A 27696-nucleotide genomic window follows, 5' to 3' on the forward strand; every position below is an offset into this window, starting at 1 on the left:
GCTGCAGATTGTACATTACTATCAGTATTTTGGTGCAGAGCAATGAAGCACAGAAATGGCACCTACTCGTTCTGCCTGGCCAGCCCTTGCTCAGCTGCGTATCCTTCACATAGACACAAGGTCTACTTCACCACAGAGATATAAATGGAACCAGAGAATGATAGGACAATTTGGGTTAGAAGGGACTTTTATGATCATCTAGTTCCAACCCCCTGCCCATTGGCAGACACCTTTCACTCAGCCAGGTTATTCAAAGCCCCATCCAGCCTGGCCTTGAACAGTTTCAGGAAGAGGGCATCCACAACCTCCCTGGGCAACCTGCTCCATCCTGCAGCACTGAGCCACTGCGCTGGGTGCCACAGCTGCGGCATCTCATCTGGGCGTGCGTTATAGGCACATCCAGGCTTTCCCAATGCACTCTGTCCTCATGGCCATAGCACACAGTAGCTCCCACCAAGCTACTGTATAATGTAATTCCAGGTATTAACAGGTAATAACTCCTCAAAACCCAGTGATGCAACTAGAAGATCAGATCCGAATAAGCTCTTGCCTGGAAACCCGTAAGCCTCTGGGACAAAAGATCCCAGGAGTTGTTGTTGTCAAAGAAGACGGGGGGCAGAAACTCAAGAGCTATCTCCAAATCAGGGCTACCACAGCACAGCAATCAAGTGGTCCCTCACTTGCAGGACAGCACTGCCCTGGAGGGCTCGTGGAGGGGAGGGGCAGATCAGTGTGCAGCACACGAGGAAGAACGGGCATATGGGTCTGCCAGTTTGAGACAAATTTTACTATCCTCTGATAGAAGGCAGGTTACAACCATCCCTCCCCCACCAGGTTCAGGAAAAAAAAATTTTCCTCGGAGGAAAGTGAAAGAGATAAAAAAAAGTTTATTTAACAAACACACAGGAAAAGAATAATAATGCTGAATAATAAAATCTCTCACTGTGGAGAGAAACCTGGGAAGATTTCAGCGTCCTTCTGTAGGTGTGCTCTCTCTCCTCCTCCTCACAGCTGGGTTGTGGTGGGCCCACCTCCGGGGCCTTGGTGGAAAATTCTCCCGGTGTGTTCTGATGTTGTTGAAACAGTCCAGAAGAGAAGAAGGGAAAAGCCGAAGTCCCAGGAAAACAAAGTTCAACTCTCTGTCTCCTTCCAGAGAAAAGGAGCTGAAAGCTGGCTGGAAAGCAAGAAGGGTGCTTCCTCTGCTCTTGCTGCTGCAGAGCAGGACGCAGAGGAGTGTGTGTCTGTGTCCTTGAACAACTGCTTTGAAAAGTTCACTCGGTTTTTTTCTCTCCCCCCTCTCAGGCTCAGTTTAAAAAGGCACAGAAAGGCACAGGATTGATATCTGGGCATAGAGCAGCAATAGGAGATACACATCATAAAGTTACCCCAAGAAAATAGGAAAAACACACTAAGAAGAAGAAAAGCAGATGAGAGTGAAGAAATCAAGACCAATTAACTTGCTTAAAGAAGAAACAAAACATGCAAAACACCCCTACAGAAAGAAAAAGAGTAATTACTATCCCAATAGTAGCTATAAACCAAAGCAGTTGCTGAAGTTAGCATAGGGATCTTACTCAGTTGCAGAGGAAGGAAGTGATCCACCAAGCACTTCTGTGAGCAAGGTGTGCTCTGCATTGCCAGAAGCACTGTCTGACAAAATGTCTCTTTATATATATATAATGTGAAGAAATAAGGTTTTCCATGAATTACTGTCCAGCTAGAGGACCTTCCCCTCTGTCATGGCCAGAGAAGGGCATTTCTTTCCTATTGGCAATTATGCCCTTCCTAAACACATTTTTACCTGAAACAGAGGTAAAATACAGCATTTAGACAGTTGATTTCAAATATAATGATCCCAAGTTGAACTGTACCATTTCTGTTCTTTTTGAAGCTCTCCTGTGCTCATTTTCTTTACTGGGAAGTGCATCTTTTTAGCCAGCCTTTGCATAGTAAAAACCAGCAGTCCTATTAGTAGAGGAGCATTCTCAAATACAAATCTAGATTTCTACTGTTGATGAGAAAAGACAGCCTGCTGGAGAAGGCGGCAATTCCCACAGTGGGACCATTCTGACCATGGGCTAGGGGCTGGATACCTGGGCTCAATCTTCACTCAAACACTGCTTGAACGGGAGCAAGTCAGATCCCTTCCCAATGCCTCATTCTCCTCATTCATAAAATAAACGTATATGAGTGACATATATTTGAGATTTAAGAGTAAAAAGAGAGTTAAAGAGATATTGTTGCTGTTGTTATAATTTATTATTATTCACACTTTTACATCACCTTTCTCACCTACAATGTGTTAGGCATTGCCTTACATGAAACCTGGAACTGCATCTACCAAATTTGGTTGTTTGCCATCCAAGCTGTGCTTTAGGCAAGGAAAGGTGCCTTTGTATCTTACTGATGCCTCAAACACATGTAACAAGTGCCAACAGTTCTTCCAGCTATCCCTCTTGTTCTCAATGCATGCCTTATCTTAAGAAGGTACTGCTTCACATTGTATTTTCCAAATCCAGGGAATTCAGTGCAAGTTCATGTCTATCTTCATTGTTTAATCAAAACACTGTTGATCTCATTACTAATTCACCCAAGCAGAATAAATGTGATTCAAAGGAATTTGATGTGGAAGAATCTACTCTGTTATTTAGCCCAAGTCCAGAAGAGCCTGTTAAAGAGAGAGACCTTAAACATTTTTAGCTCCAGAATAAACAAAAGGCAAAAAGATGCAAGGGATGGTGATGGATTATTGTGTTTCTGCATTCCAGGTGTCAGAATAAAATGTACTCCTTGTCTGAACTTTGGAATACACTTGTAGAATGGACTCAAAGATAAAATACCCAAAATGCCACCGCTGGGTGATCACTTATCCTCATAAATAAGAAGTAAGTGCTACCATAAACTTCAATGCCTCCTGTGAGATCATTTCATTCTGGTAAAGAAATGGGGAATATACTCAAAGATCTAAATTTACCAGCAGGTAAATCACTGCCCTTTTGGCAAATTAAAATAAACTGGCAGTGATATGTGTCACGTAGTCCATATGGTCGCCTTGGAGGTATGTCCGGCAAAATGAGACTTCAGCTCCTGGGAACTTCAAGTGAATTATTAGCTTTGCTCCATGTCTGTGAAGAGCCAGACATACCATCGTTTATAGACTGTGAAAAACAAGAACAGAAGATAAGCTGTTCTAACAATGCCCTCTATCAGAAATTTGAAGTAAAGACAAAATTTAAATGATTTATGAATTTTGTATGTAGCAGATGTTATTGTCATAGTTAGCAAAAGAAACATATAACATCATATGAACCATAAACACATACATAATTTTATTTATGTGATGACAGGATTCAGTGGAAGTGCTGCATGAATCAGCTGTACAGCTCAGTGCTCATGTACCTTCTGGGCCTCTTGCTCTCCCACCAGCTCGCTCCTTCAAGCGCTGGCACACTTACAGCTACTGAGTAGATTAGGTTAAAGAACTGATTCAACTGAAAAATAACAGAGGGGATGGAAAAAGGTTGTTTTCCAGCCACATGAGTCCACTATGTGGTTGCAGATTGCTCATACTGGGCAAAAGGGGATGTAATGTGGGGCAGGACTGGCAGGCAAGGACACAAAAGGGAGATGATGACATTATAAGCTACCTTTGCAATCTGATGTCAAGTAGTTGATTATCAAAATACACCCTAAAACCTTTTCTAATATAATGTTGTGATGAGGAAAATATTTGGCCAGGATTATAACCAAAGGATTTAAATGAGAAGAAACTCAGAATTTATGAGAATACAGTGAATTACTCAAATTGGTTTTTAAAAAATAATTTTAGAGGAAAACTGTCTAGGATAGTTATACAGTAGTGAGGCAGGGATTTTGCTTTTCTTGTCAAAACTACTGTGGTGGTAGTCTATATTATGTCTTCTTTAGTCAGCAACTTCTGTGTTCCAAGGTGCCATCTACAAAGGCACAAGGGACATCCTGCTAGGCTGAATGAGTGCTTCTAGAGCTGGGTGCCAAGTTATAACAGTTGGTACTTTATTGTCACTCATCTCTTCCTAATCTGTCATAAAATGTAAGTTGCCAATCTATTATTGCTATTACTGATGTGATTATATATGGTTTCCATTTTTCAGAATATACAGCCATGTAACTCATTTAAATACTACTATATGGTAATGAAATTACCTAGATGGAATTTTAATTCAGCATAGGTTCACAGTGGTGTTCAGGCATTTAACTCCAGTTAAACTGACATCTGGCATCACTGGTGTCCTGAGATCTTATTCATGGCTTCTCCCACAGCTCCTAAAGCATCCAACCATTCTGCTGACAGACCCCTCTGGACTTTGAGATTTCTTCCACTGAACAGATCTGTAACTGTGCACTGCTTTGCTGTGAACCCTCTAAAGTTCTGCTGCCTAAGCCAAGCCAGCTGAGCTCTGCTGTAGACACAGGTGTGCTGGACAAGGAGGGTACTGCCTGACTGTGCATTAATTGAGAATGGGACTAACATGAGATTTGGATGCAGCAGGGTGTGGATGGAAGTCCTGTGCAGCCACGGGGCTGAACATGTCCCCGGGTGTTGCACACTGTACAGGGCTACAGCCTTCCCAGCCCCTTCTAATCAATGCAAGCCTAGAGTTAAGAGTCCCACAAGAAGCCCCAATCAGCTTGTCTCTGCACAAGAACTCTAAATGAGGGGCTCTGAAACACAGATCCACGACAATACTGAGCTTTCCAGTGCCCCCTTCCATGAATCAGGTGCTCTCCCAAATAACAGTAGAGCACTTGAGAACTCTGTCCTGTTTGGAACGAGAAGGTAGTGGTCTATGCTGTACATGTGGCGTGTGCAAGTGGGATCACAAATGCTGTGACTTCTCTCAGCTTGATTTGGAACAAGGCTTTGGACCTGGATTTCAACTCTGTCAGAATACAGCCTGCCCTAAAGCTTTTCAGGCATGATAGTTTAAATCTTTCTGCACCTGTCCTGAACATGCTGCCCATATTTTATAGAAGAATTAAATGCTCATATGCATAAATACATATAAATGCAGACTTCAATGTCAGTTGTGGTAATTTAGGAATTTAAAAAACTTTGTAAAATTCAGATTTATTATCTGCCTCAAGTCCTTGAGCTGAAGCTGAAAGTCAGGGATGAAGTTTTAAAACAGAGAAGCAGCTAGGGAAGAGACATTCTGTCTCCAGGACAAAGCTTAGCTGAAGAAAAAAAATTTTGCTATGGTTTGCAAACATCTTTTTTCAAAGACTTACATTTCAATGTTAGGGCTTGTGTCTCCCAGGCAACATCTGGAAAGATTAAAGTGCAATGTGCTTTGATAGGTATTTTTTATTTAAATGCTTTCAAAAAGCACCTTCAGGAAAAATAAAGATAAATAACAAAGTTATATAATATTTTTTTCTCCGCTTTCTTTAAATAATTTTGGGATAACAATAGTATTTTTTCTCTCATTCTCCTATCAGCCAAACTGATGGAAGCTGCAGGATGGGGTCTTATACTGCAGTTTACCCATGTTACACAGAATATTATGATCTTACCTAATTGTATTTATTTTTCAGATATTTGCATACTGAAACATGATACTGGGACATAAGTGCAGCAATATTATTCTTCCCTATTGTTTGATCTACAGATATTTTTCAGCTTTAAAATTGTAACTTTTAATTTTTGAGGCTTTAGTCCTGCAAATGGTATAGAATCCTTATTTTACCACCTTTATTACCAGAATAAAAAAAATCTTACTGACATATTAAAACTGTGAGTAAAATTATGATCATGTTAAAACAGATGATAATATTCCCATTGTCTTCAGCAAGACAGTTTGTCAGCTTTTCTTGGTATAATATCAGAAAAGCATGTCTTCAGAGGATGCCAAAAAGCAAGGGAAATTTGTACCATCTCTGATGATTTCTGTTGTATGTGTCATCCACATATCAAAGAAGAACACATAGCTCTGCAAAAATCACTAGAGAAAATTTGGCTACAAATAAAATAAATAAATATAGAATTCGTGACTAATCAGAATTCAAATAAAGTCTGTATTTCCCCCCAAAACGACCAGAGATGTGAAGATTCATCACATTAGAATGAAAAGCTAAAATCCTGTCACCATGTTCATTTTGGAACCATCCACTGCTATGAGGGAACGTGGAATGCTGGTCCCGGCTCACAGCTGAGAGGGCTTCTGCTGGACTGAGTCCTTGGACGGCTTCTGGCAGCAGCCTGCATTGGCCTTTTTGGCGGAGGCTCCTGCACAGCCAGCATGAATTCCCTCACTGGGGACTCCCCATTGCTGCCTGGTGCAGCACACATGCCTGGGGTCATGTAAATCCTGTGGGACCCTCCTAACCCTGGGTAGGGTTACTTTCATCACCAGGATTTTCAAACAGCAGCAGCTGCTTCCATAACCTATCTCATGTATTCTAGTTTTCACTCTCCAGATCTAAAAGAGCAACCACTTCATGCAGGTGGTAAAAGATCATTTCTAAGGGCAACCCTGCCACGTCACTTCTTGCTAACTCCTAGGTAAGCTTTCTCAGTCCTAAGTAGTTTTACCTCAATACCTGTGTGCAGCCCAGTGCACACTCAAGTCGAACTGTGTTTAGCCTGTGTATAATAAGAGTATTCAACAATAAGGAATCATTCAGATATTCAAAGTTGAATACAGGCCTATACAGAGATCTGACCCAAAGTAATTTTTGACAAATATTTTTATTATAGAATGAGACTTCTATGCAGTGATTTAAACAGATAATTATTTTTCAAAAATTACAACAGAAAATAATTGAGGTCATAAAGACACATCACAGTTCCTTCCTCCCTGAATGAAATTTCAACAAATAGATTTCTCAAGACATATAAAAAAGAAGTATGTACTATTTTTTTCCAGGCTTCAGAGTCTTCATAAAAATACCCCTGTCAGGCCAGATGGAGCAATGGTACAGGGAAGTATTATTATAAAAATATTAGTGAACATATCTGTTTAATCTACCATATATCCACTCCTATTGTAGCAGCTGTGGTTTTAAATGCTACTAATTACTGATTTCTCCCTAACAGCATTTATAATGATTGCACATCTGGCTTTGGTTTCTCACCAATAGCTCACTTAAAGACTGTGTTGCAGCTCACTCTTACTGTGCATTTATTCCAAGGGTGCTAATATCCTGGTTGTTTGATTTTTGCTAATATTTTCCTTTTTTTGTTGTTGTTGGTTTTTCTGTTGTTGTTTTCTAGTGAAGAGTGATAGATTGCCTACAGGCTTGCTCTGTACCTCATTGATATCAGTTAACCGAATGGCAAATATAATTCCAAAACCAACCACAATAGGCAGTGGGCTTTGAGTAGCAGATCATAGGTTCTTATTGTCAGAATCTCCTCCTGCAGTTTTACAAGCACGTTGTCATTTTGCAGGTTAGAAATGCTTGCTCTTCGTCTCTTAAGTACTGCTTTTAGGGTATCATTTACTAACCACTCTATTTATAGAGGTTGATGCCAAGTTTCCGTCTGATAGCCTGGAGCTATGGATCACTCAAAAAAATCTTATCTTGTTCCAAAAATAACACAGATAATGTCTTGCATTTGCTGGTTAGTGTTTGCATATGGCATATATTGCCACATTTTGAGGAAATGGCTTGCAATAATAACGAGAAAATGTACCTATTGTGAAATTTTGTAAGATTTTTCATTGAAAATACTTAATAATTTATCCATTAAGAAATTATTCTTGCTACAATTGTTAATTTGGGATTTAAAAATAAGTTTGCCCACATTTAAGGTAGGCAAGTTTCTGTTTTACCATGTTAGTTTCGGGTAAGTCTTTTTATACTGATATGAGAAAAGCCTCCCTAAGAAAATTGTACCAGTAGGAGCATGTAAGAGCACTATAAATGGCTGTGGGCAGCTTGGCTATGGGAACATTTTCAGCAGCCTCTAGTGGTTGAAGGACAACTTAAATGGCTGAAGGAAGACTGATCTGTCACATCAGGGCTTGTTTAACAACATTCACACTTTGAACTTGACCAAGCAGAGTTTGGAGCTTCTGGACCTACGAATACTTAAAGGGGGTAAGAGCACTGGACTAGAGGCTTGAAGTTGCTCCCAGAGACATAAAGCCCCATTCTTTGCTGGGTTGGACCTGTGTGAAGTCACCTCTCTGATATCTCTGATCACATTTGTGCCTTTTCTCTGCTGCAGTTCCCCACAAGCCATCCACAGCTGTAGAAGGGCTCTAACTCTTGCCTATTTGGAAAAAAAAAACCAAAAAAAACAACCTAAGAAAAATAGGAACAAACCATTTGGTTCCCTAAAACCAGCAAACCAAAATAGTTTGCCTTTTGTGTTCTGCTTTTTTTGGATAATGTTGTGAATTAAGATGACAGGCAGTATCACACAACTTAGCTAGCAACAGAGCAATTTACAACCTGCTCTTTTTCACTCAGCATTTCTACTCTGAGCTAAGACAAATGGGGTTTGGTGCCAAAATAAAACAGCAACAGTTTCTTCTCAACTCTGTGTTTTCCCACTTGACCTGCATGCAAGCCTTCCCTTTTCCCAAGCCCTTCACTGCAGACTGACAGCAGTAAAGCATTTCAGCACACATTCCCACAGTTGTGATCCCTGAAGTACCGCTCTGTTTTCCAACACTGGGTGTTTTCCAAGAGCTGATCTTCTCCCCTGTACTGGGCACTGGTGAGGCCACACCCTCGAGTGCTGTGTCCAGTTCTGGGCCCCTCAATTCAGGAAGGACATTGAGGTGCTGGAGCGTGTCCAGAGGAGGACAACTGAGCTGGTGAGGGGTCTGGGGCACAAGTCCCACGAGGAGCAGCTGAGGGAGCTGGGGGTGTTTAGCCTGGAGAAAAAGAGCCTCAGAAGTGACCTTACCACTCTTTACAACTCCCTGAAAGGAATTGTAGCCAGGTGGGGGTCAGGCTCTCTCCCAGGTAACAGGCAGTAGATCAAGAGGACATGGCCTCAAACTGTGCCGGGGGAGGTTTAGGTTGGACATTAGTAGGAATTTCTTCACTAGGACGGTGACTGAACAGCAAAAGGGATTGCCTATGCCCAAGGAGGTGGTGGAGTCACTGTCCCCAGAGGTGCTTAAGGAAAGACTGGATGTGGCACTCAGTGCCGAGCACTGATATACACAGTGGTGTTCAACACTGGTTGGACTCGATAACCCTAGAGATCTTTTCCAATCTAAATGTTTCCTTGACTCTGTGATCCTGTGATCTCAGGAAAATCTACTGGCGGCAGCAAGAACAAATACATACGCTTTCAAACCCGTCCATCCTTCTCTGCCCTAAGGGCAGAATCATACAAAGCCTTCTTGACACGGGGCCGCCCTGAGCCACATATGGCTTTCACACTAATTCCCTAATCAAGCCCAGATTAATCAGAAGTGCCCGGGCCCTGAGGCCATCGGTGTCCCGAGGTGCCCGGGCGAGCCCCGACAGCGGAAAGCGCAGGAGGACACCAGCGACGGCGCCAGGGCGAGCCTCGAACCCGCGACTTCATCGGACCCGTCACTCACTGCGCCGCTGCGTCACAGCGCGTGCTCCCGCCCCTCGAGCCCAGCGCTGCGGCGGCGTCAGCTGACCGCGGGTCACGTGACCCGCCGGCGGGTGAGCGGGCGGAGGCGCCGGGGATGGAGCTCTGACGGTAACGCCGGGGCCGGGGCCGGGGAGCGGGCAAGGGAGGGGAAGGGGGGAGGGACAGACAGACAGACAGACAGGTAGGTAGGTAGGTAGGTAGGTGTCTGGGCTATCCGGAGCGGCTACCGCAGCGCCCCGGCCTCCCCCGGCGCCGAGCCGCGCAGGGCCTGGCATGAAGGGCAGCTCCGGCCGGGCCCGGCGGTACCGCGGCTCCCAGGGCTCTGCTGGGCCTCAGGGCCGCCAGGCCACCGCTCTGCCGCCGCGGGGGGTGTTTACCTCGGGGAGGGCGACGTGACAGCGCGGCCTGCGGAGCCCGAGCCGGCGGCTGCCGGGCTATGGGAACTGGCATCTAATCCCTGTGATCCAGGTCATCGGCTCCGCGGGGAGCGAGGGCAGCGACCCCCGCTCCCGGTGCCAGCCCCAGATCGCCTCCGCACAAGCGTGGGGACTCCCCATGGCGCAGTCTCCCCGGCTTCCTCGTTGTGGCCGCTTCTGTTTATGAAACGTGGAGGCCAAGCGCCAGAAGTGATTTCTGAAAGCGAGCTTGAAGAAGTGACACCCTGGGCACTTAGTGCTAAGTCACATTAGTAAATTGAGCTTTACTACTGAGCTAAATAGAAGCAATTGTCCCCTGCCCCTTGCCCTCTTTTTTTTCTGAAAAATGCAATGCCGTAGTTGAGATTTTGTTTTGACATCACTGTATGTTTTTCCAGGTACAGCACTGAAAACAGTTGTTCATAGGTTTTATTTAGATTGTAGTATACTGCATGCAAGGTTTTTTCTTTGGAAATCCATTTTCCTAATAACATAGGGATGAAGTAGTGTACATTATAAAAAAGTGCTGGTCGTAGAGGTACATGATGTGAACAACAGTTACATATTCTTATTGCTTATTCTGGGTTTTATTTTGAACACTTGGTATTTCCTGCTTTATCCTGTGGTTCTTTTCTTTTAATTGCTTGGCTTTCATTTAGTGGGTCTGTATGTATTTTTTGTCTGATCAGCATTTGTATCTGTTTTTCTAACCATTCTGTAGCACTTCTCCTTTCTTCACTTCTTGTTTGGTATTCTCCATTGTTCTGATTTCAAGCTCCCTCATGTAAAACACTTAAAACTCTTCTACCAAGTTTCTTGTTCCCTTGTGTGCATTTGATAATACCTCCATTTTACCTGGAATGGGAAATCATCTTCCTTCCCATGGCTATTAGAAATGGAACAGAGGTTCAGAAAAACCAACCACACAGAGAGAAAATGGTGAGGGAGAAAGGGAAGTCCAGTGACTTAATGATTCCTGGGAGCTGCAACTGTTCCACCTGTGCCACTTCTGGAAACTTTATAAATATTCTTTATAGAGTACTGATGTTTGTGGAAAATATGAGAGTGCAATATTCCATGTGTCCTACTGAGTAGGATTCTGGATTTCTGTGTTATGGCTCTTTTGTCTTTTACTTTGATATTTGCGAACTGCTTCTGCCACCACCTAGTTTGTTTATCCAACATTTATTCCACAGCTTTTTCTAGTCCTAGTCTAGTCAAATCCAGACAAAAACAATTTAAAGCTTTAACACTTTGAGTGTGTATGTGAGCTGTAGTGGTGTCTCCCAGAGTAGGTGAAGTTTACTGTAAACTTGGCTGTGCCTTTTATAGGGCCAGAGTTCAGTGAAGTGTAGGAAAACCTCTTATGCACCAAGTCTGACATGTATTAAGGAAGGTAATGCATCATAGCAGTCTGAATAAGAGGAAATTTCATTTTGTTCCAAATCATTGATAATTAGTAGACCTCCTGCAGAGACCTGTTATGTGAGATAATCCAGTTGGTGCTGAACAAAGAAGCCCTGTAGCATAGTGATGACTGATGTTGTGGGTCTGGTCTTGTAAATATTCTGATTTCTGGATTACCTGTACCTGCCTTGGCATCACCTGTGTTTGGGTTTGTAGCACCGCTGTGCTGTGCTTGGTGGTGCAGTGTCAGACATCACAGAGTCCATGGTATCAAGGGCCCCAGTGACTGGGTGTCATCATCTCCTGCTGTAAACAGGACCCCTTAAGTCCACGGGGGATGGCTGCTATGCCAGGCTGTGCTTCATGATAATAATTTAACAGCTGGTAAACTTCAGCTTTAGGCTTCCTGAGTGGCTGAGCAAAAGAATCAGCAATCAGGCCTTTTTTTAGCTCACCTGGAATTTCACCACCCTTGATAACTTGCTACCCATAGAATGAATACACAGATGAAGGACCTAGGCATGTTGTTTTGGGCAAAGTTTGCTACCACATACTGGTTCTAACAAACACAACATTTGATTTGTTCTCCCTCAGAAAATTGAGTGCTATAGTCTATGCTCATGAAATGTAGGTTAGTCTCTACTCATTCAAAGCTGCTACAGAAGACATTGCAGATATCAAAATTTGACATTTAGATTCTGTCAAGGTACTCTTTGATTTCGTTCTTCACTCCCTTATTAAAAAAATCCAGTAACTCTCAGTCAGCTGCTTCTGCTTCTTAGTGACAAAAGAACATCTATACGCTTAACTTCCTGAGCTTGACTGCAAAGTAAACCAACATCATTTGTATTTAGTACCCACACTTTCTTGACTAATGCCAGTATGTGTAATATTATTGATAGCAGTGATAACAGAGATATCAAGACTAGAAAGTGTCCTCCTTTTTGTTGAAATTTTTAGCTGCCAGGAGAACCTTCTTTACTTGAAAGAATAAACTAGATTTTATTGCATTTAAATAATTTCCGGCATTTACTTACTTTAAAACACTGTCCTAATCTGAAAGATGTTTGGAAAAGATAAGTCAGAGTTGAAATTAGTTCGGTTTTTCTTATTTTTTCTCTGATGTGCGTAGAAAAAGTTGGTTTTTGTACAGATACTGGAAAATGTATATAGCTGTGAAAATATAATTTGGGTCCTGTTTTATTTGATTTATTTTCAGTTAGGTTGTTTGCTTGTTATCTTTCTGTGAAATTACAGTTGAAAGGTGCTAATGTTGCAAACTCAGCCCACTTTAACATACAGGATGGGCAGTTTAAAAAGATTTTCCAGCTGTGTAAGTGTGACTTGGAAGATAGGAAAAAATGAATTTGAAACCACATGATACTCCTGGTAAAATCTCTTGCAGTGACTGGAACTTCACTTTAGTATAATGTGGAATGAGGTGTTTTTCTTCAGGCAAAGCTTTGACTGCTGTACTAATGGCAGATGTTTTTTCTTCCTTCCATTGCTTCCCTTCTGCTAGCATCTTGCCTTTATCTTCAGAATCAACAAACATCAAGATAAAGGCACAAAAATGACTGAGTTTTGGCTGATTTCTGCTCCTGGGGAAAAAACCTGTCAACAGACATGGGAGAAGCTACATGCAGCAACTACAAAACATAACAATCTTTCTACTAATTCAAAGTTCAATATTCCGGACTTGAAGGTATGTAAACCCCATGTCATGTCCTAAGAAGTATGTTTGTTTTGCATCATCTTTGTTTCTCTAGATTAAAACTTGCAGACATTTTAGAGAGAACAGCTGACTTGTCTTGATGTTTATGTGTGGATCTAAGAAATAATTCAGACAACAGTTACCTTTTTTTCTGAACTTCTGAGTTAGTTGTTCACTCTGTAAGTTTTCAAGATTCAGCAACCTGTGTTCTTTCAGCTACTAAAGCAGTTTTTCCAAGGATGGTAGTCTTGATCTCATAGTGGTAGCAGTTACTTGGAGAAGAAAAATGGGAACTTGTGATCTGATTATTGAGAGTTTCCTTTGACTGTTTTGTTTCGCCTTTTTAAAAAATTATTTAGATGAGGTTTTTTTTCTTCTGAATTGTCTGCTCCTTTTCTGTCTGAGGTACAGTGAAAAGGCTCAAATTAAAATGCAGGTGTTGATCAGACAGCTGCTCTGCTGGATATTCTATTACCCAAAATGCAAAAAGTCCAGACTCTTGTTGGTCTGATTGCTGCAGTACTCTTGTATCGTCAAAGTTTTCAATGTCCAGATTGCCTCAAGTGCTGAGATTCCTGATCACTGAAATTTCACATTTCATCTAAAGTAGTAAATTAAATGCTGAAACAACTGCCTTGTGAAAAATGCAGCCAATTCATAGTATAGACATTGTTTTAACATGTTTTGGATGGCTGGATTGCAGAACTGAAACTGAGCACCAAACTAGTGAGTTAGATCTGATCCTGTGGTGCTTTGAGGGGGGGTGTCTTTAACAAATGAAACACAGTGTGACTTTGGTAAATCAAGATGTCTGAGATCTTAGAGTCCAGCATTTTATGTAGTTCTGCAGAGCTATGTGTTGGGGAGATGTAGCTTTTACTGTTAGTTGGTTTTATCTTTCTGTGTTTATATACATCTGCTTATGCATTTCGATCTTTGCTTCTAGGTTGGCACACTGGATGTTTTGGTTGGTTTGTCAGATGAGCTGGCTAAACTGGATGCGTTTGTGGAGAGGTAACAGTTTATTTTTACTAGGGTGCAAAGTATTAGAATAATGATGTGATGGTTTGCTGAGTCCTAATAATGCACAGGTTATTTTCACCATTTTTTGTATCACGGTGATCCTCTGGAGGCAGTCAGCAAGCTAAGATTTAAGAATGCCAAGATGCACAGGTTATTTTCACCATTTTTTGTATCGTGGTGATCCTCTGGAGGCAGTCAGCAAGCTAAGATTTAAGAATGCCAAGATGCTGGTTTTCACAGTATCCGTTCTTGAAAAAAGAAAAACAATCTGAACTTCTTATGGAATAGTGGGACATTATGCATTGAGGAAGGATGGTTCTCCCTGTAGTAGTGCTGTGTGCTGCTGGGTCCTGGAGAATTGTTAACAATTGAGCCTGACAGCTGCAGGAAGTAGTGATGAAATGAAGTAAAAGCTTGTTCTTTTAGCAGGAGTACTGTTTACGCACTTTGAAAAAGTAACCATGTAATTTCCTAATCCATAGAAGTGCTTAAACAGTATTAATATTAAAATGCAAAACCTATTAATTTTGAAGAAACTAATGGCCTTTTGAGAGTGATTTTGAGCAAAAGTAGCAAAATTTCGCATAACCAGAATTTATGGACCCATCTTCTGTTTCAAGGAGAGAAATCTTAAGTAGATGCTTTTAAATAGAAAAGGAAACTATTTGGCCTGGCATGTTTGAATAATATTATACGTGTCTTTTCTAGTTAGGAAGGCAGGTCTTGAGTGTCAGATTGCATTGTCAGGGTTGCCTTGTGTTTGGTTTGGATTACTGATGATTTCTACCTCACTATGTATTTCTAGAAAGGAGTTAGAATTTTGGAATTAGAACAGACTTCAAAAAAAGTTTTGCCATATATAGTGACATTATGCTTGAACTCAACACCAATATGAGGGACCTAGCCTCACCTTGTTGAGAACTGATGACTAGCAACACTAGAGAAGATTTTAAATAAAGTTGTGGAATACTTTTGAGAAGTTGGTCTCCTTCAGATACTGAGCCCAGCTTGTGCTCTCAGAAAGCTTGAATGTAGAGCAATCATCATCCTTGTTCGATCCAGTCACTTTTGATCCAGTCTCAGGCAATTTAATATCAGTTTTATGAATGGTATTTCTCAAATAGCAGGTTTGGGGTTTTGAGGTTTTTTAAAAATATATCTTTATCTTTCATTTTTCAGTGTTGTAAAGAAGGTGGCCCAGTATATGGCTGATGTTCTAGAAGACAGTAAAGATAAAGTTCAGGAGAATCTTCTGGCTAATGGAGGTAAAGTGTTAACCATGATATCCTAATGTCTCCTAAGACTGTAGAAAGGAAGGTAATGATCCTGAAACTTACTGAGGTACAAGGAAGCCAAGTGCAAGGGGCTACACCTGGGTCAGGGCAACCCTCAGTGTCAATGCAGGTGGGGGATGAAAGGATTGAGAGCAGCCCTGCTGAGAAGGACTTGGGGGTGCCAGTGTGCACCTTATTTTAGTAAAGAGCTGCACTTACTTATTTAGTAAAAAGCTGCACTTTTCTCTGAATCAATATTTTATTTTCAAAGCCATTTAACACAGCTTGTATTGGTGCAAGAGAGGCTAATGTAAGTGGATAAGGGCTTGGAGTAGTGTCTTTCATAGATAGCTTTACAAAACTGTCACTTCTGGTGAGCCACGTGGTCATTGCTGCCTTTTTTGCCATCATAACCGTCCCTTCTCCCCCTCATTTTTCACACAGAGCAAGAAATAGTTGCTCTTATCTGTAGTTCTCCAGCCATCCTTGACTTGGTAGTAAATATCATTTAGGGTCTACAGAGGTGGATAAACCAATATCTGAAGGCAGAGTCATGGATAACTTAGCACTTGTTTATTTTCAAATTTCTTAAGCAATAGGCTCCACACATTGGAAGGTCCAGTCTGTTACGGTTCTCTTCTGTTACATCAGTTCTACATAGAATATAATACAGTAGTCTTTTTATTGTCTGTCTTAACAAAGTTCTTTAAAATTTTAGTTGACTTGGTCACCTATATAACAAGGTTCCAGTGGGATATGGCCAAATACCCAATCAAGCAATCCTTGAAGAATATTTCAGAAATTATTGCAAAGGTAAGGTAATTTGTTTTATAAAACTTCCCTATTTGAACTTGAGATATTTGTGCACAAAACTTGTTCTCAAAGCTATTTGTCTGTTTTAGTCAGCTAACAATAGTAGTGAACTTTGTAGCAGTTAGTAACCAAAGAAGTACATTAGGATGTGGATAGGATTTGGAGAGTGCTTCCTGTAGGCCATCATGCTGTGCTGATTTTTGTTTCCTAGGATCACTGAGTTAACAAATAAATAGCCAGCAAACAATGTTTACATTTAAGTTGTGCTGTACTAGCATATTGTTTGTCTGATGTTCTCAAACCTTGTGGGCTGTTAACAGTGAACCAGGGAACTTATTTACGTTTTGAAAGCCATGACGCTCAGTTGTGAGGGGAGAAATAAGCCTTCATTGTTAGATGTAAAGAAAGTCATTTGAGAGCTGTCATGCATTTCCTCATCTTTACTTCGGCAAAGTGTTTCATACATGGAGGATTTCATTTGCTTTGTACTTGCTTGTGAGCCTAGACAGGGTCCTCAGCAGTGACTGATTCAGACAGTGAGAGAGTTCTCTGTAAGCAACCCTTGCATTAAGATCTTCCCAGCCTCTTCAGGTTTTTTTTTTTTTCCCTTCCCTATTTTCTATAATCTGCAGTCTGGCTCTTGGAACTGCCTGTGTCACTAACTGGAAATACATAACTTGGAAAAAAGAAGCGGCTGTTCTGGGTACTTACAGGGATAGTTTTTGGTGATGGATATGTAGGGACTGTAATGGGGTTGGGATGGGGGTAAGTGCTGGCAGACTTGTGCTTTGGTATAACTGCAGATTCCTGAAACTATTACATTAATTTTTTTGCAGATATTACAAAATCTTAATATATGCTACAAGGCTGACTGAGAAGGCAATTAGTACTTTCATTTTTAATATTTTCTTTGGGACTATCACTGTATCTTGAATTTATTTCACAAATTACATTTAATAAGTATTCCTGGAAAACATCTGCAGTGTGGCCTTTTGTTGAAGGATCACTGGCTGTCTTACTCCTCTGAAGATTTGCACATTAAAAATATCTCACAGATATAAAATAATATCTGACACTAGTACATAATAGTTGCTTCTTCAGAAGAAGGTATCCAAGTGAAGCACTGAACTTTTTACAGCTGTTGTAGTATAGCACTTGTTTTTGCAGTAATTAAATCTGTTGAAAAAGAAACAAAGGACATGAAGAGATATGCCCTTCATTGAAAATTATCAAGGATTTAGTGTATGTTATTCTATGTCCTGAAGTTTGCTAGATAAATAATCTGCTTCAACAAAGTTGTACTCTAGAATCTGAACTTAACTGTCTTATATTCCTTATCTACTTCAGGGTCCTCACTGACCTATTAGGTTGGATAGTAAATGCAGAGAAACAGGTCTGCTGGAGTTCAGCCTGAGACATCCTGTTGAGGGTTTCCGTTTCTCTTCATGTTTAGCTGTGCTTGTATTCTATAGGGACAGCTTCAGGACACCTATGTCATAAATCTGATTTCAAATAGTTTATAAAATATTTTCAACTGTGAGCCATAGATGTGTGTCCCTAAAGTAGGGAAGAGAAGGAAGATGACTGAAGATGCTTTATGTTCTTATAGAAAGGACCCCTAGGAGATCATATCACCGGACTTGAAGCAGTTTTGTCCCAAGGCAGAAAGAGTCCTGACGAAGATAAAATCTTCATGTTAATCACATGCCAAAGTGAAGATATAGGAAAATTGATAGAGCTACATTCATTAAAATCTGTGAAGCCTTTTGACATGTTGATGTTAAATAATTTGGAAAGCTTGTCAAATCATGAATTACTACTTTTCCTGTATGGTTTTATATCATCTTCCCTCACTCAGGCAGCCGATTGTGATGTCTGTCAAAATGAGTAATGGCAATTGCAGTGGGGAGTTTGTCAGCTGAGAAGAAATTACAGCAGTGTTAGAAACATTTAAAATGAAATGAAATCTGCTGAAACTATCCATCAAGTTTTTTCAGCTTTTAACTTTCAGGAGTTCTGTGAACCCCAGTGTCAATATAGAAGACTTTGGAGTTGGCATCTGTGCTATATGAGCGCTGTCACTTAATCAAGTCATTCTTCGAATTTGAAATTAGTCATCAGACTTACGCAAGGAGACAACTTCAGTATTTTTACTGCCCTTGTCCAACCTTTTCAGCAAGCCAGGCATCCACTGAAGTACAACAGCTCAGTTGTATGGCTACAAGAAGACACTCGTGTATTGCCAATGACTGCATAAGTGGTTTAAATATCTGGGATTGCTTTGTGTAGAAATAGGCTCACTAGGTTAGATTGGCACTTTCTTTAGCAATACTGTGAGTCTGCCTCCTTTTGCAATGACCTTTGTGAGTTACTCACCAATTCAACTCCCAAAAGGAAGTTTGTTTTGTTGCTTCATTTGGTAATTTTACAAAAATTTATTTTCAAGAACTCCATTGTAACATTGGAGTTTGTGGTTCTGTATTCTCTAACATTCAACAGGAAGCAAAGCTGGTGGTTTTGAACAGTAAACTTTAGTCAGTGTAGCAGTAACAGGTTTTGGTCTAAGCAGTCATCTTTCAAAAGACTACTGACTCTACAAATGAGAGCAGTTAGAGTATTGTCAATTAGGAAATGGTGAATGGGACTGGTTTGTAAAAGCAGTGTTTGGTATCAATGGTGTTTGGGTTTTGTCATTAAGTAAAGCATAGTTAGACTGTTATTGAAAGTGTTGATCCTTGGAAAAGACAGAGGGAAAGGTTGTCAGTCTGAGAAAAAGCTGAAATGCACAAAGGTACTAGCTTAATATCTTCTGATTAATTTTCCCCTTAATGCTGTCTTCTAGATGTAAAAAGAAAGGTGTTAGTGTTACTTTTTGTAGTATAAAAAAGTTTTCATGAAAGTATATGCCTTGGGTGACACCTGCTGAAATGTTCTGCATGCTTTGCTAAAGGTTATATCAGTCCAAGGATTTAAATAGCCTTAAGTACTCCTCTGTTTAATTTTGCCATTTTCAGAGTATTTTGTCTAAAGCATTGCTGTATCTGTAAAGGTGCAAGCTGTTAATGTGTTGCCACACAAAACAAACAGAATGTTCAGGCGTTTGGTGACTTCCTGCTAGTCAAGCCAATTTAGGTGTTACCATAAACAAGGTCTCTAATTAAGTGACCTTGCTTTTAAGAGAGATTTATTTTGTGGAAACAAAATCATATCTGGATCTCCAAGCTGAAGTGTTTTATGGAAACAAAATGTTTTGTCAGTGGTCTAAGTCAAAATAAAGGGAGAGTTCCTTTACTGTGTTAAGCAACTTGTCCTTGGAAACTTTTACGTGCTTGTACCTCCATACTACAGTGAGGAGGCAGTGAAGGAGGCAGTGGGCAGCATTTTAAAGCCAGACCAACACTGTGCCACGTTCTTTCAGTTACCCAGCTATTACTGAGTGCATTGATTTTAAAACACTTCCTTGTAAAGGGTACACACCAATATGAGTACAGTTGGCTGTTTAAGATGTACTAAAGTGCTTCATTTGTTTTGTATTCTTCCACTTACTGCCAAGTTATCTAGCTGGGAATGAATCATTTTTAGTAATCATGCTAATTAAGCCATCCTTCTCAAATCCATCCTCCGAGATTTACTTGAGCAGCAATGGCAAGGTGAACATAAGTTCTATTCTAGTTCTTTAGACACTGTCCCTTTTCTTTTCATTTTTAAGGGAGTAAACCAGATTGACAATGATCTAAAAGCAAGAGCCTCGGCATACAATAATCTGAAAGGGAATCTTCAGAATTTGGAAAGAAAGAATGCGTGAGTTGTATTGTTTTTTTGCTAATGTAGCGCGGGAATGTTATGTAAGCACAGAAACTTAATAAAATGTGAAGTGATACAGGCTCTAAGCTTAATGTATTTTTGAGGTATTTATCAATCTTGAAGAGCAGGTGTCATAAAAGAACCTTTATTACCAGCTGGCTGGTTGGTGTTAACTGACTTGTGACTGAAAAGCAATTAAGAAATCACAAAAGCATGTACAAATAGCATAAATTGCCGGAACGTTTGAGAGGAGCTTGCTGTTAGTGGTGTGTAACACTGCTACTTATGTGTCTTGTCTAAACAAGAAAGTCTTTCCTTCACTCCAACTTAACTGGTTTTCTTCCCTCAGAATTTACCAGCAGAGACAGCTGTTGTGTACACGCAGATAATAAATTAAACAAGGACTGCGTGTTGTCTTGTCACGTACATGTGATGATCATCTGAAGTAGAGTTGCGGTACAGTAGTTCTTGTGTGCAAATGTGGTTGATTAATTTGCCTGAACCCTGCCATTACAGTGAATGGCACAAGCCTGAAGGCTGATTCAGGACCATGAGTCATGCCAATGACAGTATGTGACAAGCTGTTTTTAGGAGTGAGCCATAAATTCTGGGCTAAGCCATGGCAGTTTGTCAGCTGAACACCATTAAATCTATGTACATTCTTGGTCTTTTATGACTAGGAGGAAATACACTGCTTTAAGTTTTTATTGATGTTCTGTATGTAGATCTGTTCTAGGTTAGTTATAACTCTGAGGCTCCATGTACTAGAATCCACAGTTAATAGTTTTAATGGTTCTTGTGGTTTTAAATAACTTCTAAAAAGAAAAGTTGGCCACTTAAGCATGTGACGTATTTGGAATATGGAAATGACGCAGAGCAGTGGAGCTACTGATAAAAATTTCAGTGACTTTGGACAGTGAGATATAAAATGCATGTAAGGACGTTTTGTTTGCTCTGCTAATAGCAATTGTGTAGGTAAAATGTCTTTTTGAGAATGCTGTATTATCAAGCACTGGAAACTTAACAGACAAATTAAATTTTTAAACATGTAATTGTTCCGGCTGTCTTTGTTTCTCTGCAGGGGAAGCTTGCTAACCAGAAGCCTTGCTGATATTGTAAAGAAAGAGGACTTTGTACTTGATTCAGAATATTTGGTCACATTATTAGTGATTGTACCAAAGTAAGTTTATTTATCCTACGAGCAGAATACAGTAAGAAATATAAATCGAATAATAGATCTCACAACCTTATAATACTGTAAGAATGACATCTGAATTTACTTGGGGCTTTCCTGGATGAGCAAGTAGAACTGTTAAGATGCTCAGTAGAGACAAGTGAGCCTCTGAGCCTGAGTTCCTTTGTTCACAGGAACCCATCATAAGGACTGCTGAATGCTCATGAATTTCTTGAAGAAACTGGATATTAGATTTATGTCTGTTATCCAGTGTTTGCTATGACTAGCCATGTTCCAGATGGTATCCTTATGGAAATGAGTGCTGAGTACATGACTTGTTTTACATTAGAAGGCTTAATCATTAAATTATCCTGGTTAGGACTATGCCAACTTTCACCACTTAGTGAGTGAACTCTTTGCTGCTTTGCTCTGCACATTTTAAGATTGCCTGAATACTGATTTTTTTTTCTTTTTTTACTTACCTAAGTCTCTACCATTGGAACTCTGCTTATGTCATGTCAAAGGCTTTCTGGGTAACAGGCTGTTCTTATTTGAAATATTTAAACAACAGAAACCCCATCTTTTCCCCTGGCCAAGGAAAGTGGTGATACAGATGCCCTAAAAACCCTTGTAAAATGAGAAGATGGCCCTTAGACTCTCTTTTTGGGGCTGCGAGCAAAGAGAGCTTTTAACTCCCAAAAAGCCCACTGGCTCTCTTTACCCCAGGAACCATTAGAGTCTGCCACATGTCAGACTGTGGTGAAGGAAACACAGTTTTGCAGTGTCTTTAGCAGAAAGCAGGTGGTTAGTGTATCTCAGCTGTTATTTTTCTTTTCCTTTGTTGTTTTTGCTGTTGAAAGGATAGAACCTCTTCACAACCAACTACAGAAAGGCAGGGCTTCCAAAATTCCCAGTCCTTCAGGCAAGTGCAGGACTCTAGGGAACCTGTTTATAATTGTGGACAAAGTACTCCTATTAGTAACTCAAAAGAGCAGAATTATGTATGAAGTATGAGGAGTTTCTGGTGAACCTTGACAGTTAATTCCATTTGGTCCATCTGTACTTAATGATGAATGATTTAGTTTCATAGTTCTTTGATTTAAAAATGTTGCACTTGTAAACTGACAGGAAGACTGAAAATATGTTACTTTTGCTATTGCTATAGTTTATTTGTCAATAATTATAAAAACAGCATGAGGAGAACTGAGCATTTCTTGAGTCTTGAGTATTTCTGACAACCTACACCTGAGTTGGAAGATGTGATAATTAAATATTTTTACCTTTTAAAAAAAATCTTGATCCATTAATTTCAGATTAAAAGTCTAACCATAACCTGTGTATTCTCTAGGTTAAATTATAATGACTGGGTTAAGCAGTATGAAACACTAGCAGAGATGGTTGTACCACGTTCGAGCAAGTAAGTTGTTAAATGCTAAATCTCATATTTACATGTGCTGTGGTTTAGGAGTGTTCTTTATCTAGAGTGACTTTGAATTTTAAAGATTGGTCAAAAACTTGTCAAAATGTCTAGCTTTATAGCTTTATCTGATCAAATCTAATCAGATAATTGAGGAAAGATTCAAATTAACTCTAGGGTTAACAAAGCTATCGAACTTAAATTATATGAGAAGAGTAAGAGAATTGAAAAATTAATCTAATTCTAGTCAGGTATATTCACCTCCAAGATGGGGCATGATGGAGATCAGCAGCAAATACTGGCTGCTGGCCTGTAAGCTTTAGGTCTGTATTCAGAGGACTTGAAACAAGTTGTATGTACTCTTTGAAAACTTCTGAAGAATGGAGAACTGGAAGAGTAAATAGTTTTGTTGTGTACAAAGAAAGATAGCTTGTCTCTTTGGGTTCCTGGTATCAAGCTGCTGCTACGTGCTGTGATGGGCAAGACTAAGAGCTTTAAACCACTTTAGCAATCTTGTAACCACGTTGAAGGTAAAGTCCACATGTAGCACAAAGCGTTGGTTTGTGGTTAATTTTAACTGACAGACTGAGGTTTTGATCAGGCCAATCTGATATTGCCAGTCTGTGCCAGTTAAAAAACCTGAACTTGCTCTGGATAGCTTCATATTTGAGTTGCATCAGCTTGAGCCTAGAGGAAGATCTGCTAATGGTTCTTATTTAATTACTGGGAAACCATGACCTAGGGCTAGCTTAAGGAAAAGTGAGTTGTTAAACTGTTGAATAGTGCTTGTGCTGAAGACAGTATGACATTGAGGAACAGTCTTAATCTGTTCAAGCTTTTTTTCTTAAGGTAAAGCCTCAAAATAATCAGTATTGTTTTTAACTATAAAATAGTAAATCTAGGGGTCATCTTCACAGCCTAAGAAACATTTTCTTTTCTCAACCTGAATATTTTTAATTTCTGTACTTTTCTATTTTAAATCCATTTCATTTTTCTTTAAAGCACACATTTCTAATGAATTTGCAGTCCCAACTTTGCAGTACTAAACCAGCTTCAGTTCCTTTTTTTGTTAAATAATTTTTAATTTGAACAAATATCATATGAAGAGTTTTTGAGTGATGAAGTATCTGAATGTGAACTGTAAGATGCCATCATTTATGAAGGGAGTAATTAAGAGCAGTCAGTTACATTCTGTATGAGGTGCTTAATTTGGGAACTAAATCCTGTATAGTTATCTACATTTATGTCCTTGCCTTGTAGCAATAAAGTACAACTTGTGGTACTGTGTGACTGATCTGTGCTGACTTGAACCTGATTAATTCTGACGTGTTTTCTTTCTGTGTAGTGTACTCTTTGAGGACCAAGACAGTTACCTTTGTAATGTCACCTTGTTCAGGAAGGCAGTGGATGACTTCAAGCACAAAGCCAGAGAATATAAGTAAGGTTTATTTTGTGTGCGTTCTGTCTTTCATGCTTTGAAGGATCTCTAGATAGGCACTTTTGATTTTTTTCACTTCCAAATGCAGATTTATGGTCCGTGACTTCCAGTACAATGAAGAAGAGATGAAAGCTGATAAAGAAGAAATGAATAGATTGTCAACTGACAAGAAAAAACAGTTTGTAAGTCTTAATAAACTGGTCATTATAGAAGTGTGAGACATCTAAGACTTGTTATTGCTACATAAAAATTTCATGAAGCTGTGATTCCGAGAAAGCATTGTAAGGATGACATGATGTAGCCAGCCTCCCACCCAGCTAAGCTGCTCTGTGATAATTGAATTTCCTGCAGCACAAGTGCTCCTCACTGCATTGAACCAAGGGCTGGTATTGCAGCTGGTAATGTTTGAAGTTTGAAAATGGACAAGTGTTTGAATTACATAATCAGATACTACTAAAATGATCTTTAATATAGTTAGGTCATGGCAACTGGGATGGGGAACTGAAGAGACAATGGGAAGTCTCATTAAATTTCTCTTTACTTAGTATCAAAACACTCTTGAGTCATTATGTCCATAGTGAACTGTCTTTAATATGTCTTTATTATCATGGTACAGATATTGAGTAGATGCTCAAACATGCATAATGGGCTGAGTCTTTTTCTGATGTTTGAATAGCCTAATTATTTTTTCTCTCTTCTCTTTCACAGGGGCCTCTGGTTCGGTGGCTGAAAGTTAATTTCAGTGAAGCTTTCATTGCGTGGATTCATGTGAAAGCATTACGTGTTTTTGTTGAATCTGTTTTAAGGTAATGAGGCAGATTTGAATAGTGATTTTCTTCCTGGATGTGGTAAGAATTTACATCTAGCTTGGGTTTACCAAACTGAGGCATGTGAGTGCTGCTCTTCTGGCAAGGAGGAAGAAAAAAGTAGGGCTGTAAGACTAGCTGGTGGCAATAGCTCTTGTTGCCAGTTGTAAAATATTTGAGGTAGATAATTGTGTCTCTTCCCCTTGCATAATCTTTTCACTAGTGCTTTAGGAGTTATAGATACTCTGTAAGTAGCAGGAAGACATACTTGCTGATTTTTAGCTTACTTTATGAGCTGCTTGTAACAAGAACTAACTAGATCTTCTATTTAAATTGGAAACCTGAATAGTTCAGAATAAAAAGTACTTGGGCTTTCAGTAACATAGTTTGGCATCATGAAATGTATGCTTTTTCTTCAAGACATGCCTTTCTAAGATTTTTGTAGTCTAAACTTTTCAGTATTAAACCACTCAATATTCTAACTAGAAAATTTCTCTGCTTTTTTCCTTCATACCTATCCACGAGTGTAGTTACCAGTCAAGAACACCTGTAATTGTTCGGCAGAGGAAGGACCTTTATTTTTTATAGTTGAAGATGTTCTTGCTGTGGTCAGCAAAGGGAAAGGTGTTTCTAGCCTTTTTGATAAGTTGTCATACAGGAGAAAAACAGAGGAGAAAAATCACGTTAACTTGCATTCATGCTGCTATGGGCTTATTGTGAAGACAAAACTTGAGTAAAGAAGAAAGCTGAACTTGATTGGAATATTGGCAGCTGTTTCCACACTCCTAGAAAGGAGGATTAAGTAGAGACTACATTGTCCACCACGTGTCGTAAGCAAAGTAAACTAATGGGGTGTTCAAAATTTAGTCTGAGAGTTTAGGTAGCATTGAGAATTATGCTAAATACTCAAGGATTTAAAATTATTTTACAAATATTTAGGCTTCTGTTCTGTTATTTTAAACTTGAATTTCTACTTTTTGATGCCTTATGAATTGTGGACACAGAATGGTTTTGCAAAAGTGGAAATGAGCAGAATTTCCTCTTCAGCAATAGGATTCTTTCTCAGAATAAAATTCTGCTTTGAATTATGAAAGAAGGGTTATTTCAGCATTTCCATGGTTTTCTACTTGACTTCCTCAGGTACGGTTTGCCAGTTAACTTCCAGGCAATGCTGCTTCAGCCTAATAAGAAAACAATGAAGAAACTGAGGGAGGTTCTGTATGACTTATACAAACATCTTGACAGCAGTGCAGCAGCTATCATTGATGTAAGTATTTTTTAACTGCTACTGGTATGTTTTAACAAAGCAAAAAGTCTATTGGCATCATTCAAAAGCTGTACGCCTCCATATACTTCATTTTCTCACAGTACAGAGAATTTTGTCTCCTTAAAAAAATGCTGCTTCTATTTTACACTTTTGCAAGGCAGATGGTTTAAAGTTGCAATCAATACATTTGAAGAGCTGTCTGGTTTAAAAGTCAAATGTGATTTCTTCTTACTGCATTCTTTCCTACTACCTACGGGAAGATAGAGACTGCAAGTTAGCATAGTAGCCCTCTGCTGAAGAAGGCTGAATCATTGTCAAGATGGAATCAGCCTTTCCATCTGTAGAGGTCTTATTTTCATGTTTAAAACTGGTTTGTTGGGAGGCTTATTCTACTAATTTGCTTTGTATTGAAAAGCATTGATTTTCACAGTTAAAGGTTAACTAAAGATACCAGGAGTTTAGTTGAATTTAAAAAGATTCTTAACATTATATGGAATGTAATGTATTTCCGGGCCTTTTTGTGGAAAGAGGATGTGAGAAAATTCAGGTGAAAATTAAAGATGCTGAACTTCATGTAACTTCCTGGATCTTTCAGCACCCTATAACATTCTTATCAGTGACTGACAGTGTTGAGATGTAGTAGTGATGGTGTGTTTACTATAGCAATGGATGTGAATTATTGATACAGAACTACTTAGATTTTGAAAAAGCACTTTGCACTTAATTGTGAAAAATACTGCTAGTCATTTGTCAAAGTTCTAACTTTATCTGTTATTTAAACAGTCACTTGAACGTGAAAATTTAAGCTTGAAGTCTTACCTGGCCTATTTGCTTCTAAAACATATGAATATTTCATTTACTTAATAGGAGTCTGAATTGTAAGAGTATAACTGGTTTCAAAACTTTTATTTGCAGGCAACTATGGATATTCCAGGTTTAAACCTCAGCCAACAGGAGTACTACCCATATGTGTACTACAAGATCGATTGTAATTTGCTGGAATTCAAGTAAAAGTTCCCTAACATGACAATCTTCTCAGTGTTGGTGTAAACATAACAGAAGTGAGGTTGAAGTAACAGTAATACTTTTAACATTCTACTAATCATATGCTTGCTTCTTATGTTAGGTGAATTGAACACACTGTGGTCCATCTCTAGGCATTTTCTTTTTAAAGAACAGTGTAGGTAACCAGCTTTTAATCGACTATGTCTGTAAATGTATATTGAGAGAATTGAAGTATTTATAAACAGAGTGATTTATTTAAGGAAAAGCTTATCCCTCTTTCATATGGTGGTCTGTGTTAATTCCATTTACCGTTGTTTATAAAAAAACTTGTTTACAGAAGACTAGTGTAAATGTTCATGGCCATTTTGTTCATTTGATTTAGTAGATACAACTGTGTTAACGTTGTTGAACTGTGATGTAAAGTATGTAAAATTGGTATGAAATCGTGCTTTCTGAATGGTTTAAAATTACAATTGATGCACTGTAAACACAGGGAAAATAAACATACCTGTGCAAATGTGTCACTTTCTTGTACCACATAAAATTGCAGATACTTGTGTCTAAACT

The 27696-nt window shown here is 39.5% G+C and overlaps 1 protein-coding gene across 1 annotated transcript; it reads left to right on the plus strand.

Annotated features, from left to right (window-relative positions):
• The first annotated feature begins 9579 nt into the window (after positions 1-9579).
• Positions 9580-27694, plus strand: ATP6V1C1 (ATPase H+ transporting V1 subunit C1). The gene is made up of 13 exons (XM_032130718.1): positions 9580-9679; positions 12917-13099; positions 14055-14122; positions 15311-15396; positions 16124-16218; positions 19928-20019; positions 21104-21202; positions 22545-22613; positions 23959-24051; positions 24140-24233; positions 24760-24857; positions 25998-26124; positions 27040-27694. The coding sequence occupies exons 2-13, from the start codon at positions 12968-12970 to the stop codon at positions 27133-27135; spliced, it is 1149 nt and encodes a 382-aa protein (XP_031986609.1). The 5' UTR covers positions 9580-9679; positions 12917-12967; the 3' UTR covers positions 27136-27694.
• Positions 27695-27696: the final 2 nt, after the last annotated feature.

This window comes from Corvus moneduloides, chromosome 1, assembly GCF_009650955.1.
Source record: "Corvus moneduloides isolate bCorMon1 chromosome 1, bCorMon1.pri, whole genome shotgun sequence".
Taxonomy (NCBI): domain Eukaryota; kingdom Metazoa; phylum Chordata; class Aves; order Passeriformes; family Corvidae; genus Corvus; species Corvus moneduloides.

Bases quoted from the DNA above. Each gene is read 5' to 3' on its own strand.
- ATP6V1C1 (XM_032130718.1), top strand. From the start codon at position 12,968: ATGACTGAGTTTTGGCTGATTTCTGCTCCTGGGGAAAAAACCTGTCAA. The intron at 13,100-14,054 runs GTATGTAAACCC...CTTTGCTTCTAG, and splicing joins TCAATATTCCGGACTTGAAG to GTTGGCACACTGGATGTTTT. The intron at 16,219-19,927 runs GTAAGGTAATTT...TTCATTTTTAAG, and splicing joins TTTCAGAAATTATTGCAAAG to GGAGTAAACCAGATTGACAA.